The sequence below is a fragment of the Hyperolius riggenbachi genome, chromosome 8 (assembly GCF_040937935.1).
Source record: "Hyperolius riggenbachi isolate aHypRig1 chromosome 8, aHypRig1.pri, whole genome shotgun sequence".
Lineage (NCBI taxonomy): Eukaryota > Metazoa > Chordata > Amphibia > Anura > Hyperoliidae > Hyperolius > Hyperolius riggenbachi.
Window position 1 is genome coordinate 131,986,921 of NC_090653.1, and position 16,509 is coordinate 132,003,429.

At 44.8% G+C, this 16,509-nt stretch overlaps 1 protein-coding gene across 1 annotated transcript in view; it reads right to left on the bottom strand.

The window, feature by feature from the left end:
* ALG13 (ALG13 UDP-N-acetylglucosaminyltransferase subunit) overlaps positions 1 to 16,509 on the bottom strand; it is a 211,349-nt gene that overhangs the window by 80,174 nt on the left and 114,666 nt on the right. Inside the window, exons 16-19 of the mRNA XM_068247910.1 lie at positions 9,648 to 9,756; positions 8,918 to 8,982; positions 8,739 to 8,839; positions 1,782 to 1,909 (exon numbers count right to left, since the gene is read on the bottom strand). Of these exons, the coding sequence (XP_068104011.1) occupies positions 1,782 to 1,909; positions 8,739 to 8,839; positions 8,918 to 8,982; positions 9,648 to 9,756 (403 nt within the window). The remainder of the gene's footprint in view (positions 1 to 1,781; positions 1,910 to 8,738; positions 8,840 to 8,917; positions 8,983 to 9,647; positions 9,757 to 16,509) is intronic.

Below are 16,509 nucleotides of genomic sequence, written 5' to 3' on the forward strand. Positions count from 1 at the left end.
CTGTACTTCTACAGTGTTGCAGGTAAGGATAAGCAAATGTAAAATCTTATTTATTAAGTTACTAGTGACCTTAGCCAGTTTAAAAACGGGCTCGGTCTGTCACCACAGCGGCGCATACGGCCCTTCTGGCCCAGTCCTCCCTCAGCTTTCAGTGTCTCTCCTCCCTCCCTGCACATGCGCAGTAGCACAAAACACGGGGCACACACAGGAAGTGAGGGATGGGATGCAGAAAGACATGATGATTATTATAAAGGATATAAAGTTCAGGTAGTATTTATGTAAAATAAGGCTGATTAAGTACAAAGTCCTCACTAAGGCTGGATTCACAGTGGTCGTTTGCATAACGCACACATTATAATGAAAGTGAACTGCAATGCAGACTGGACATACAATAACAAACAACATTTGTAAAGCACTTTTCTCCCACAGAACTGAGGGTGCAAAAGCGTGGTCTACACCAGTAATTGGTTGATTGGTAAATTATGGTAGAGAGGGAAAATTCTATAAGTCAGCAAATGCCAGGCTAAACAGATGGCTTTTCTGTCTGGATATGAATTGCTCCAGGGATGAAGCAGTCTTTACTGGGTGTGGTAGGGAATTCAAAAGGGTAAGGGCAGTATGACAGAAAGCACTGGCTCCAAAGGTTGAGGCGCACTCTGGGAGTGACAAAGTCTATGGATCCTGCTGATCTGAGGTTGTGAGGGGTGTGGTCCAGTTTCAGCAAGTCCTTCATGTATCCAGGGAATCAATTGTGTAGGGATTTTAATGTCAATAGTCAAATCGTGAAGATTATTCTCCATTTTACGGGTAGCCAGTGCAGTGAGTGAAGAATCGGTGTAATGTGACAGTGGCTGGTTTGTTAGTAATCTGGGAGCAGCATTCTGTACTAGTTGCAGACAGTACAGGTTCTTGTTTGGGTGGCCTGCATAGTCCAACCTTGACACTAACCGAAAGTATGCATGCAGAACGTGATCAGTTACCATACTAAGATGTGAACAGGCCCATGAAATTGTATGGGCAGTGAGTGAACATACATAATTATTCTGCAATGCAACTGATGCACTGTGAACTGTGAACTAGCTCTAAGGGCTCAAACCCACTAGCAGCCTTTTCTAAGTGCTAGTGATTTGAAAAGCTCTTGCTAATGCAATGCTATGGGTGATTTTTATAAAATCATCGCTCAAGTGGGATCACACCCATCACATTACATTACCAAGAGCTTTTCAAATTACAAGCACTTAGAAATGGCTTAGTAACATACTGCTAGTGGGTTCCAGGCCTAAGAGCTAGTTTACAGTACTCAGGTTGCAGTGCAGGGTAACCATAATTGTCCAGTTTCCATTGCAGTTCACACTCCTAACATGCATTATGCAACTATCCACTGTGAATCCAGCCTTATGCTGGGCATACATGGTTGGTTTATGCGCCGGTATCGAGCCAGCGGCTCGATGCCGGCGCGTCACCGCTCGTATCGATTCCTGCTTGTCCCCGCGGGCGTTTCTTATCAGTGCTCTTTTTCTATTGTCCGCCCACGGGGATCGAGCGCGGTATCGATCAGCCGCGGTGATCGGACAGGTTGGATCTTTATCAATCGAGCCATCAGCGGCTCGATTGACAAGAACTATCTAATCATGTATTGCCCAGCATTAGACGTTTTTGTATTTTGAGTTAATTTGAAGACATACTGCCCTTCCATAATTAGGGGTGTGAGCATATTTACTGCACTATTCATAGGTCTACTGCATGATTCAAAGAGGAAAAATAAATTAACCCCCACACACCAAGGTCATTGTTGTAACCTGCTGCAATTTTCTGATAGCCGCCACCCTTTCGATTAGTAGATGAATTCCATGCAGGGACTGGGATCACCTGGGTTACAGGTTTTAAATTGGCAAGTGGGACAATATGCCTGTGAATTGATAAAAAAAGAATAGTTAACTCGACAGGATTCATTCAAACATTACAGAACAGTTCTCATCTAGTTTTCCTCAAAGTGCAACTGAAGAGATTCATATGGTTCTATTATTATTATTATTATTATCATCATTATCCATATTACGCAGTGCTGGACATTAATTTAGGTTACAGACAATATTTAGGGGTGACAAACCGCAATATGACAATACAGGAATACAAGAAAACCAGATCACACAGCACAGTGGGAGTACAAGGTAATGCTTAGTCAGTCACTGGAGGGGAGCATGGAGATTAGGCAAGTTAGGTTCACTCCAATGCATAGCATGGGTGCACAGTAATGGAGGTGCATGATCAGGTAGGACACAAAAGGAGGAGGACCCTGCCCAAAGGCTTACAATCTAGAAGGAGAGGTAGGGACACGAGAGGTAGGGGACAAGAGTTCAGTTGTGGATTTAGAGCAATTGTGAGGTGTGGTAGGCCAGAGCGAAAAGGTGAGTTTTGAGGGCCTTCTTGAAGGTGTTGAAGGAGGCGGCTGCCCTAATGGGTGGAGGTAGGGAGTTCCATAGTGTTGGAGCGGCTCTTGAGAAGTCTTGGAGGCGTACATGGGACTGGGTGATGCGGGGGATGGTCAAGCAAAGTTCATTGGAGGAGCGGGGTGAGTGGCTTGGTGTGCATCTCTGAGTAAGATCAGAAATGTAGGTTGGCAGGTTTTGTGGACGGATTTGTAGGTCAGACAATATCTTGAATCCGATTCTGGACTGGATAGGAAGCCAGTGGAGAGATTCACGGAGGGGAGCCGCCCTGGTGGAGCAATGGGAGTGGATAATTCTGGCTGCCGCATTCATAATTGACTGCAGTGGGGCTGTTCGGGTCATAGGGAGACCAGATAGAAGGGCATTACAGTAGTTGAGGCGGGAAATTATGAGGGCATGGATGAGGAGTTTGGTGGTGGCAGAGGTCAGGAAAGGGCGAATCTTACAGATGTTACGAAGGTGGAAGTTGCAGGGCTTTGTGAGGTTTTGGATGTGGGGAGTGAAGGAGAGTGCGGAGTCCAGGGTGACACCCAGAAAGCGGGCTTGAGAGGGGCAGTACTGTGGCCTGCTTGAAGTCTGATGGGAAGGTGCCTGTGGAGTGAGGACTGGGCCAGATCCGTGAAGTGAGGCTGAAGTAGATCAGAAGGGATAGGGTCAAGGGGGGAGGTAGTGGTATGGGAAGTCTGCAGTAGGTGGTGGACTTCCTCAGTGGTAGTAGGAGTGAAGGAGGTGAGGGGAGGATAGGGTGGAGAAGGAGTTGGTCGTGAGCGGGTGGGAGGTAAAGATTGAAGATTGGATATTGCCTGACCGATGGAGACTATTTTGTTGGTGAAGTGGGTGGCTAAATCTGTGGCAGAGAGGGAGGAAACAGAAGGTGGGAGGGGGGGGTTTAAGCAGGGTGTTGAAGGTGCCAAAAAGACGCCAGGGATTGGAAGATTGTGCTCCGATGAGCTTGGTAAAGTATTCCTGCTTCGCATTAGCAAGGGCAGTGTGGAACTGCAGCAGGTTAGTCTTGTACTGTAGGAAATCCTGGTTTAGTCGCGTTTTCCTCCATTTTCATTCAGTGGCACTTGTTTCCCTCTGGAGGTTTCGAGTATGGGTTGTGCGCCAGGGCTGGGGGTTAGGGGGTCAGTTGCGGCGGAAAATTGGTGGAGCAGCTTTCTCTAGGGCTGATGAGTTTGGTGATACTGAGCTGCAGCAAGATTAGGACACGTTAGGGTGGGGAGAGTTGAGGAGAGGCCATGGAGGGAGTCAGCAAGGACGCCAGGGTTGAGCTTGCGTAGGTCTCGCTGCCATCGACCAGGTGGGTAGGCGGGTCGTATAGAATGCATCACACACTACTCCAGCACCACTCCAGGACATCTGACACAGTGGCTTCAATTCATTAAGCAGGTTAGACTAGTCTACAGATGTTTTTTAGTCTACTGATGGTTTGGTGTAATGTTTTAGACTGGTTTTTAGACTTGGTCTAACATTCAGTAATTACACAATTCACAAAGGCAAACAAGGATCAACTACGCCCACTTTTTCTGACAGAGATTAGACCAGCTGATTTCTGTTGGTAAAGTAATTCTGTGAGATTTTAGATTAGATGTGAGGATGGAACCTTTTGAATTAATTATGCAGGAGTTTATTTGTATGCAGAGGAAAGCTCAAAAGAGAAGGAGGTCAGCTACTTGTTAGTAAATTGCATCTTTTGATCATTTACCCTGCTTTACCCACTTAATTACCAAATGGTTTAGACCAGGTCTAAAAACCGGTCTAAAACATTTGGTAATAGTGAATTTCCCTTTGATGCAACTGACTAAACCATCAGTAGACTAGTCTAACCTGCATAGTGAATTGAGGCCAGTATGTGTAGATCAGTTACTTTTTGTGAGCACTAGCCTGCCATAGTCTTTAGCAGTATTTCAGGAAATCAATGAAGTCTGGCACTAGGCGCTTGCAGGCTGGACATGCAGCTGTAGTAGTGCTACAGTTACATGCATACTTAAAGAAAGATCCAATGCATAAATAGAGGAGTTTATTTCATCCCACCAGATACAAAACATGGCTGGTCTGACAGCGGTTTCACAAAAAAACTCGCTTCCTCAGATCCCTGAGGAAGCAAGTTTTTTTGCGAAATAGCTGTCAGACCAGCCGTGTTTTGTATCTGTTTTGTGGGATGAAATAAAGTGGTGACATTTGTAACGCATCTGCTGCCCGGAACTTGCCTTTCTTCTGTTTTATGTGGAACGTTTTACCCGGAGGCACAGTGTGTTCACCAGGACCCCACCATAGGCTGCCAGGTGCATGGGGAATGTTTTACCCGGAGGCACAGTGTGTTGTTCACCAGGACCCCACCATAGGCTGGCAGGTACATCTAGTGCCAATTTTTTTCTCTCTACATCTGTAACCATAAATAAAGGAGCATGGCACTGTAGCTGTACATATAGCCAGGTACAGATAATGCGGTCAATGTTGGGGGTGGGCAGAGCCTGACAGTCATTTCGCGGTTACCCTCTATGGAAGCGGGTAACTGCAAATTGACCGTCAGGCTCTGCCCACCCCCACCAGTCACCATAAAAGTGCATTTTTTCAGCTACAGTACCATGCTACTTTATTTGTTGATGCCTTTACAGGCAGCAGTTGTACATCTATTGACCTCTAATATGCATATTTGTGACTCATGCAGAATGTTGCTCATGATAGTTACTCACTTTGATATAGGAAGGCAGAACAGGAGCATTGAACTATAATGTACACTACCATTTGATGATCTATGATCTGGCTAATTGAGGGGTTCAGAACAGTGGGGATTTACTTGCAAGTGGTTACATCAAGTTTTCCATTGTTCTCCAAGGTAGAACATTGTTTAGATACTCACCTAAGGATAGGGAAGGCTCTGGGTCCTATAGAGCCTTCAGTGTTCCTGCCAGTTCCTCCACAGGCTCCCCATTAGAAGTCCATGACTAATTGGCGCAGCGGTGGGAGATTCAAACAGAGCAGCCTGCGGGGGAATGAGGAGACCGCCAGGAGAACGGGAAGGCTCTATTATAGGACCCAGAACCTTCCCTCTCCTTAGGTGGCATTTTTTTTTTTTTTTTTTTTTTTTTTTTAAAAAGGCTACAGATTCACTTTAAAAAGATAACTGAAGGGAGTGGAATATGGAGGCTGCCATGTTTATTTCCTTTTAAGCAGTTCCAGTTACTGGTTATCCTGATGATCCTCTGCCTCTAATACTTTTAGCCACAGACCCTGAACTATGCAGCAAGATCAGGTGTTTCTGACATTGGCAGATCAGACAAGATTAGCCACATGCTTAATTCTGATAGGATTAGACACTACTGCAGCCAAATAGATCAGCAGGGCTGCTAGGCAACTGGTATTGTGTTTAAAAGGAAAAAAAAATATGGCAGCCTCTATATTCTTTTCACTTAAGTTGTCCTTTAAATGGTTTTATTTTTACTGTAAAACTATATTCTGATACAACTTTAATAATGAGATTTGCTGTTTAAATTGGTGATTCTTTGAGGGTTTTTTTTTTTTTTACTTATACAAATTAGAGATGGCCAATGAGATGCCAATCATTTTATTGACACACATTTCATGCGAATACTAAGCAAATAATCAGTTGCTGCACTTGACTGCTCCAATTCTAAGCTCAATAAAATGAACAAATTCAACTCTAAGTTATTAGCATATCATTGGCCACTGCTGATTATTATGCTGGGGATACACGGTATGTTTCTGTACCATGTATCGAGCAGCTGATGCCGGGAGCTGATAATATTCAGCAGGTCCGATGACCCCGCTCGATCCCCGCTGGCGGACAATGGCGGGGAATAGAGCGGCTGATAAGGCACGCATGGATGAGTGCGGATTAGCGGGGACGCGCCGGCATCGAGCCGCTGGCTCGATACCGGCGCATTATCGTGCCGTGTATGCCCAGCATTACACACAAGCATTTGTAGAATGACCACAATGCTTCAAACACTTTAGCCCGCAGAGGTTTTCACCTCAGGGACAGAAGCAATTTTCCCCCCGTCAGTGCTCCTCCCATTCATTCGCCAACTTTATCACTACTGATCATATGTAAATGATTTATACAGTAAAACCCCATTTATCCAGAACTCAGTTAACCACAAGTCTCAAGCAAACAGAAAAAACCTCTGGCCTTGCAGGATGCATACATCTAATTTTACACGGCTATATACAGTAATAACCCTCTGTTACACGAACCCCCTGAAACCAGCGCAGGAGATTTAGACGCAGTGCTGGAGATTTGGGCACAGCCGGATGCCACCGTAGGCCATAATAGGAATTACGGCTATAGCAGGCACAGGGAGTAACTTCAGCGCCGTCAGAAGAAGGCGCTGAAGTTACTTAAAACATAATTCGGTTTCCAGCAATTGCCGAATTATTTCATTCCCCACTATCCATGGCGGCCTGGAGGGAGAATAGTATTTAATACGGCCGGGACTTGTGCAGGAGCAGGATCAGCCATATACCGGAGGAATCCTGCGCCCAAGTCTCCAGGGCCATTATCTCTCATATGCTTGTTACATTATGTGAAGTCTGTCCTTTGTCCTTATTGTTTTTTAATTACTGTATTTCAACAGTAATACAGAGTTTATGGTAAGTAGGGATGGCCCTTTCTAGGAGAACTCCTGGAGAAGCATGTGATCAGTTTGAGAAGCTGATAAATTTGTATAGTTCTAATTTGCTGGTCATGATCATGCGTTAAACCAGGAAGTCATCACAGCAAATCAGAACCTTACAAATCTATCAGCTGACCAAATTGATCACATTCTTCTCCATGAGTTCTCCTAGGCAGGGCCATCCCTAATGGTAAGTATACAGTGTGGACTATAGGACTTTTTTTAGTTAGGCCTATTTTTAGCACTGACTCTGAAGCGACCAGAAACTACACTTACCCAGCATCAGCCAATCCCTGTTGCTGCTGGATAATGGGGTTTTACTGTATCTTGTTTTTTAACCACAAATTAGGCTTTTTGGGGTGATACTTGTTTTCAGTTATTTTCCATGCATATAGGAATCACAAGCCGTTAGACCAAGCACTCCAATGGAGATGAAGGGTGCTATAGCTGATGAGTCCCTGATGCCCTCCAGGGTCACAAATCCAAAAAAAAAAAAAAATCAATCAGCAGCACAGCTCATGAAAAAGATAACTATTGAAACTTAATTAAAATCAAATCAATGATGCAGCCAATTACCACAAGATTTATTTTATGCTCATCCACTATTCCATCCCCTTATTTACATTAAAGAGCTCTAAATGCTCCTGTCCTATGGCAGGATAAAAACTACAGAGATGGGAAAAGCTAGAAACTAAGCTAACGGATGATGCCCCTAGCTTCCTACCCATTTCATATAAGCTACTGTATGGCCTCATTCACAGCGGTGCGGTGAAACGGCCATTTTGTAACATGGCTTACTACACTGCAGTATACCGTCCATGTCACGTTAACAGTGCAGTGATAGTGTTGCTGTATAACAGGTTGCGGCATCATTATGCACTGCATTTTTAAAGGTCAAAACTGTTTATTGAAGAAACAAGTAAAAATACGTAAATCAGTCAAAGAATAAAAAAATATATACAGTTCTACATCTTCCATAGAACATAATGAAAATGCTGGAGATGCATAGAGATCGAAAACTGTGTAAATCAAACATTTATGGACATACACAGGAACATTTCCAACAGGCTACACAATTGCATGGCTAAAGAAATCCAACCCATTACTCAGCACCGACACCATCCACCCCACCAATATTTGAGAGAATATGATCTGTAATCAAATGTAGGTCTACATAATAGTGTTGAGATAGCAAATTACCCCAAAATCTTCCCAAACTTTCCAGTAGAGCCTCTATGAGTATAGATTACCTTCTCAGGTTTTAAGGAGGCATTTTATCTGTACTATCCACATAGCCAGGGTGGGGAGTAATTTTTCCAACATTGCAAGATTAATTTTCTAGCTATAAACAATGACCAAAGAATAGCTAGATTGACATACTCACACACTTCCATCAAACTCCCCCAGTACACAAATTGGGATAGTTGTAGGAATAACCATCTGATACACTATCTAGAACATGTAAAACAAAAGACCAGTATCTACTGAGTCTAATCTTTGCAGTTAGAAGTGTTAAAATATTTTATATTCTCCCATCAATAACTGTTGTGGTTTTTAATGCATGTGCAGTTAGTTTCTAAATGATGTATTAATATAAATACACATCCTGGATCACACACACGCGCAAGCCTATGCCAAGCAAACTTACTTCTCTGCAAGCTCTTCAATAAATACTGTTACAGAGTTGCTGTCATGTCCAACTTCCTGAATGTGGGCATTGTAGAATCGTCCAGTAGGCTCTAGGCGTACCTGAACAATAAAGCGTATAACAGAAGTGTACTAAAATTCATAGTAAGAATGAAAGATCAATTTGTGTATTTTACCAACCTGACATTTGTCTCCCAAACAATATTGCCTTCCAGCAAACACCATGTATTCAGTTTTCTGAAGTTCTGGGGAAATATGAAAACGTTATTAACCGAATTAAAACAAAAAAAAAAACAAGCAAAGAAAAAAAAAGTGATCGGGCCGGTTCACACGGACGCTTGGCGGCGTCTACCGTCAAGCGTTCGGGACCCATCGGCTAAACTCTCCCATTCAAGTGAATAGGAGCGTTTAGCATTGCGCGGTTACCGTCGATTACCGTCGATTGCATAAACGCGGCGTTCTGATCCCGATTTAACGCATCGTTTCGGCCGTCCCTAGAAGCCGCATGCAACGTCTAGGGACGGCTAGCCGGCGCGTCTTCATGTCCCCCTGCGGGGACGAGAAACGCCGATCGCGACGATCTCTGTACCGCCGCCACCGAACGGGACGTCACAGGACGACGCGACTTCCTGGCCGCCCCAACGCCGCCTGCCGTCCGTGTGAACCGGAAAGGTGCAAGCAAACATTTATAGTTTCTGTAGTTCTGTTATAGGGCCTTTCCTGCCAATGCCAGGAATTCAGGTGTACCAAGGGACACAATATACAGTGGGTAATGAAATGTCAAAAGTAGAAAAAAAAGAAAAAAAAAAAAAAAAGGGGAGGGGCAGAGTCATTTACACATTAAAAACAAAATGTGGTAAAGCAAAAAAGAGAATAGACTGGTCTGCAGTCATTTTAATTGCAAGCCTACCTTTTCGACTGTCTAGCCAAACATCAAACTCCACGTTCCTGTAGATTTCTGGGTCAAGTGCTTTTAACACTTTATATGGGAATGGCATCTTGTTTGTATTTTCAGCCGTCTGCAAAGCAAACATTACCTACTTGGAGATTTTATTTTTTAAGGCCATATCAAGTTAAGATCTATTCTGTATTTACTGCATAATCTCACTAAAATATGAGATGTAGTTAGTTAAAGTAATAAAATTAAGGAATCTGTTGATATAGAACATACGGTTTAAAGTTTTACATGGGGCTCACTGAAAGTTTTCTTTTTGCTCATATGGTTGAAACCAAGTTGTAAGATCTATTTATATCTTATTTGTTGAAGTGTACTATTTGTATTGTATGTGTTATCCTGTTTCTATGTACAACACTATGGAAGAGGTTTACAGACACCTAACATCAAAAAATTAAAAAGATTTCAGCACAGGGCCCCTCTTCTTCATCTGGCTGTACTCCTGGTCATGGACGAGCACATCTGGATTAGGCATACACAAGGACAGCGCATGCCTACTAGAATAAAAGCTTCAGGATGGCTTTTTGCTCAAGCCTTTTGTTCTTCCGAGCATGTGCAGATCTTACTCGCACATGCCAAGTCCGGATGTGCTGGACCATGGCCAGGAGCAACCAGAAGAAAGCTATTCGACTTGTACCGAGTCAAATCACTATAGCGAGACCCTGAGTCAAGAATGGTGGGCTGCAGAAGGGTCTGAAAAGCCTCTGAACAATCTAGAGGCCTCCAGCTACTGAGGTACATAACCATTTTACCACTAAAGGTGTACATTAATTTTATTTAAACAAACTGTAAAGAATATCCAGCAGGGCCAGCTTTAGGGGGGGGGGGGGGGGGGCGAGAGGGGGCAGAGCCCCCTCGTACAGACTCGTTGCCCCCTCAAATCAGAGCCGCTCTCGCTCTGCAGCTGCGGCTGCTTACTGTTCTGTGTCGTGGAGCGCAGAGCGGTCATGTGATTAGTCACATGCCCGCTTCTTCCTCGGGCGGCTCTTCGAGACGAGTCTCTGCTGAGAAGAAGGCAGTGGAGAGTCTGGCCACATTAAGAGCCGCCCCGCATAGAGGAGGAGTAGACTCTCAGAGAAAGAGGAATTCTCCTCTGAGAGAGTCGACTCCTCTATGCAGGGCGGCCTCTTAAGGTCCCGCTCCCACCACTGTGCCTGCGTCAGAGCTGAGACTCCACACAAGAGCACGTCTGCTCTCTCCGAGAGAATAACTTGCTGCCTTCAGGCATTGTCCGCCCTGGCGCCCGTCATCTGCTACCTGCCATCTGCCACCCCCTCACCACTGTCTGTGGCAGTGTGCTGTGCCAGTTAGCAAATTAATCAGATAATTGCGTCCTGAGACTCCTCTCGGAGAGAGCAGACGTGCTGTAACTTCTGAATAACTTGCTTCAGGCATTGTCCGCCCGTCATCTGCTATCTGCCACCCGCCTCACCAGACACTGTCTGTGGCAGTGTGCTGTGCCAGTTAGCAAATTAATCAATTAGATAATTGCGTTTGCGTGTGTGCTGACAATCACCCCCTGTCACTAACACCTATCAGATCAAAATATTTCTGTGTTCCACCTGAGAACATTTTTTCAATCTGCAGTGTGCAGCACTGTATTTGTGCTAAAAAAAAACAAAACGCAATAGCAGCATATTAGCATTTGAAGGAAAATATTTCTGTGTTACACCTGAGAGAAATCCTGCAATAATCTACAAAGCCAGCTTTCAGCAACTCACAAAAAGAAAGTTACTTCGGCAATGCATCCATTTTTCAGATCTTATAAAAAGAGTAGTACTGCTGCTCCCTGTACTACTAATAATAGTAGCAATGATACCGCTGCTAGTAGAACAGGGACAGTCACAGCAACTACTACTACTTCAGCATCAGCAAGCACTGCTTCTTCTGGTCCTCCCTCCACATGTGCTGTCCCAAAGCAGCCTGCTCAGTTTCAGCAAATGCCCAGTGACTTAAATATCAATGCACCATCTCAGCCAGTACTGGGTAGCTACCCAAAGCGTGCATTTGGTACAACATTAAGATCATTCAATCCTGTCTGGTACCGCACACACCCATGGCTGGAATACTCTGTTGAGCGAGATGCCTGCTTTTGTTTCCCCTGTCAGAAATATGGCAGCGTTGTTAATGAGAGGGATGTTTTTACTTTAACTGGTTTTAACAACTGGAAAACAGCCCTTGATCGAGACAAGGGGCTACAGAGGCATGCGTCCAGCCGCAATCATGTGCATGCTTCAATTATGGACTCAGCACAAAAGTAGAGAGGCCACAGGGGGAACTGTTGACTCCATGTTGGTTGGCAAAACACAAAATTGAAAAAAATCATTACTATGTTAAGAGTGTGGCCAGTGCTGTTAAGTTTCTCTGTGTGAATGAATTGGGGCTCCGTGGAACTGTAGAAACCTTGCGGCTGGATGAAGCAGGTAATGATGACATTGCTTCAGGTCTCTTTTTGAAATTAATGGAGTATACCTTAGAGAAGGACGAGAAGCTAGCAAGCATTGCTAAGGATATACACATCTAAGGATATCCAAAATGAAATTATTCAAATTATTCAAACACTGGCAGACATGGTGCTCAAAGAGGTCAGAAAAAAATATGAAAATGCTGATTCTGCAGGGTTCTGCCTCAAAAGTGATGGGACCAGGGACAAGTGCAATGTGGAAAATGTGTCTGTGATGATTCGATTTGTCAGCAATTCTATGCCAGAGGAACATCTTATTGGGTTGCTTGACATGCATCAACTTGATGCAGAGTACATCACCACTGAGATATTAACACACCTTTCTGATGCTGGTTACAGTGCTGACAACATACTTAGCCAGTGTTATGATGGGGCTTCTGTGATGAGTAGGGCAAAAGGGGATGTACAAGCTCTGCTCCAAAATAAGTTATCTAGATATGTTCCTTATATCCACTGCTACAACCACTAACTGCACCTAGTAGTTGTGCATGCCATGCAGAGTGAACCATGTGCAAAAAGATTTTTTTGATCTCTAGTTCACTGTACAAGTTTTTTCAGCACCACCATGTGACTGAAAAATATGATGCACCTCATCTTAGAAGGCTGCTTGAAATACGATGGACAAGCCACTATGAGGTGACAAGGTGCAGTGTTGAAAAGCGAGACCATATTTTCAGTATCCTATCGGAGATGACAGAGGATGATGATGCTGCAGTTGACCTGTGTACTGAGGCATCGGGTCTGCTATGTCAAAATTAGGAGGCATTACTTTTTTGAGACTGGAGAGTTTCTAGTGCAGGTGCTGGGTGTCTTAAAGCCAGCAAATGCAATTCTACAGTCTCAGTCTGTGGATATGTGCAGTGCTTCTGAGGTTGTTTGTGCAGCACTGGAGTCCCTAAAAAACATTCGTAAATCGTAAAAATGAGCATTGGGCAGAGTTACCTGAGGCGGCTGCAGGAGATGATTCACATCTTCCAAAAAGAAGAAGAACAATGAGCAAACACCTCAGTCAAAGTGTTGTGCGCTCAACTGTGGGCCATACAGATTCTGATAATCCTACCCTCAATCCCCATCGGTCTCTGAAAAGATCTCTGCTCAACATCCTTGACAGGGCCATTTCTGAAATGGAGACACGATTTTCACAGAGGAATGTTGACCTGATGAAAGCCATATCTTGTCTTGCACCCAAATCTAGTTCATTTTTAGATTCAACTCAGTTGCAGCCTCTAGCTATGCTGGCTGGCACAGTGGCAGACAACAATGCAAATCTGAAAAATCAAATCCTTGTGGCAAAACAGATGTTCAAAAAAATTCCGAATGAAGCAGACCTGTCATCTGTGTGTAAACACCTGCAAGAGTACAAGGAAGCTTTCCCTGAATTACATAAATTGTATGCAACAGCCCTGGTAATTGGAGTATCTTCAGCAGCCTGTGAGCATTCCTTCTCCACATTGTCAAGGGTTCTAACCCCCTATCGTCGCACCATGTCACACAAAAGAATGCAGCATTTGGTGATCTTGGCCCATGAGAAGTCCATAACAAATAACTTGAACATGGATGAATTTGTGAAACTTTTTGCAAAGCAAAATAGGAGACTTGTTGTAGATTGGATTGGAGAAAAACCACCACTTGATCCACCACTTTATCCACCGCTACAGTATCCACAGTCCTGGCCAAAAGTTTTGAGACTGTCAAAAATATTAGTTTTCACAAAGTTTGCTGCTAAACTGCTTTTAGATCTTGGTTTCAGTTCACGTGATGTACTGAAATATAATTAAAAGCACTTCATACGTTTCAAAGGCATTTAATGACAATTACATGAGATTTATGCAAAGACTCAGTATTTGCAGTGTTGGCCCTTCTTTTTCAGGACCTCTGCAATTCGACTGGGCATGCTCTCAATCAACTTCTGGGCCAAATCCTGACTGATAGCAACCCATTCTTTCATAATCACTTCTTTGAGTTTCTCAGAATTAGTTGGTTTGTGTTTGTCCACACACCTCTTGAGGTATGACCACAAGTTCTCAATGGGATTAAGATCTGGTGAGTTTCCAGGCCATGGAACCAAAAGTTCAAAGTTTTGGTCCCCGAGCCACTTAGTTATCACTTTTGCCTTATGACACGGTGGTCTATGCTGGAAAATGCATTGTTCTTCACCAAACTGTTGTTGGATTGTTAGAAGAAATTGCTGTTGGAGGGTGTTTTGGTACCATTCTTTATTCATGGCTGTGTTTTTTGGCAAAATTGTGAGTGAGCCCACTCCCTTGGATGAGAAGCAACCCCACACATGAATGGTCTCAGGAGGCTTTACTGTTGTCATGACACAGGACTGATGGTAGCGCTCACCTTTTCTTCTCCTAACAGGCCTTTTTCCAGATGCCCCAAACAATCGGAAAGGGGCTTCATCGGAGAATAGGACTTTGCCCCAGTCCTCAGCAGTCCATTCACCATACATTTTGCAGAAGATCAATCTGTCCCTGGTGTTTTTTGGGAGAGAAGTTGCTTCTTTGCTGCCCTTCTTCACACTAGGCCATCTTCCAAAAGTCTTTGCCTCACTGTGTGTGCAGATGCGCTCACACCTGCCTGCTGCCATTCCTGAGCAACCTCTGCACTGGTTGCACTCCCGCAGCGGAATCCTCTTTAGGAGACGATCCTGGTGCTTGCTGGACTTTCTTGGACGCCCTGAAGCCTTCTTAACAGGAATTGCACCTCTCTCCTTGAAATTCTTGATGATCCTATAAATTGTTGATTTAGGTACAATCTTAGAAGCTACAATATCCTTGCCTGTGAAGCCATTTTTATGTAACGTAATGATGGCTGCATGCATTTCTTTGCTGGTCACCATGGTTAACAATGGAAGATCAATGATTTCAAGCATCTTCCTCCGTTTAACATGTCAAGTCTGCCATTCTAACCCAATCAGCCTGAACTAATGATCTCCAGCCTTGTGCTCGTCAACAATTCTCACCTGTGTTAACAAGACGATTACTGAAATGATCTTGGCAGGTCCTTTAACAACAGCAATGAAATGCAGTGGAAAGGTTTTTTCAGGATTCAGTTAATTTTCATGGCAAAGAAGGACTATGCAATTCATCTTAACACTCTTTATGAAAATCAGGCGTATATGCAAATTTCTATTATAAAAATGTAGGCACCAGCTTTTCATTTTCCAATATTTTTGACAGTCTCAAAACTTTGGCCAGGTGTAAGACACGAGGCAGCTGCGGCGAACAGCACCGCCGCCGCAGCTGCCTCCATGCGGCCATCCGTCTGTCGTCTAGGACACCGAGGACGGAACGTTCTCTCGGGCAGGAGGGTCGCCTTAGCGAGCGGGCGCGCGCACAGAAGGGACCTTTATGCGGGGAGGAAGCCAGTCAGCTGACCTACGGGTCGGCTGACGTCAGAGGAGTCCCACACCGTCCAGGATTGGCTGATGGAAGGGGGCGTGCCAGTGAGGTCTCCTCTGCTTCTTAACCCTCATGGCGGTATAAAAAATTCCGCCAGGAGGGAAGCGCAGCCCAGGGCTCGCTACATGATATCCCCCCGCTTCGATCGTCTTCGGCGATCTCCGATCAGGAAATCCCGTTCAAAGAACAGGATTTCCTGGAGGGCTTCCCCCATGGCGACGGGGCGGGATGACGTCACCAACGTCGGGACGTCATTGGGAGTCCCGAACCACCCCTCAGCGCTGCCTGGCACTGATTGGCCAGGCAGCGCAAGGGGTCTGGGGGGGCGTGCGGCGGATAGCGGCGATCGTGCGCGGGGCGGCGGCGATCGGTGTGCTGACGCAGCTAGCAAAGTGCTAGCTGCGTGCAGCAAAAAAAACAAAAAGAAAAAAAACAAATCGGCCCAGTAGGGCCGGAGAAAACCTCCTGCGCGGCTTACCCCGAACTACGTTTGGGGTTACCGGCAAGGAGATTAAGCCTCCGGGCTTCATTCACTCATCGTCTGTTGTCGTGAATACTTGCGTATTAGCGCTCAGACCTTAGACTAGTTTCCAGGTGTTGATGCCAAGGACTTCACACCTAGACTAGGATATTGCTTACTGTATTGATCTCCTGTGTATGACTCTTAGCCTTTACTCTGAACTCTGATCCTGCTTTCTGATCCTGTACTTTTGCCTATCTGCCTACCTGTTGCTGAACCTCTGCCTGATTACCGATTACTCTTGTCTCACGATCCTGTACTGATACTTACCTCTCTGTTGCCGAACCTTGCCTGCCTGACCATTCTACTCCCCAGAGGGCCCTCGTCACTGGTGAGGTGCTAGCTACGCCAGCCCCTCTGGTGAAACAGTTCTGCTAGGCTGTAGTACAGCCTTAATTTCCTGCTCCTTAGGTAATCTGTCATTGG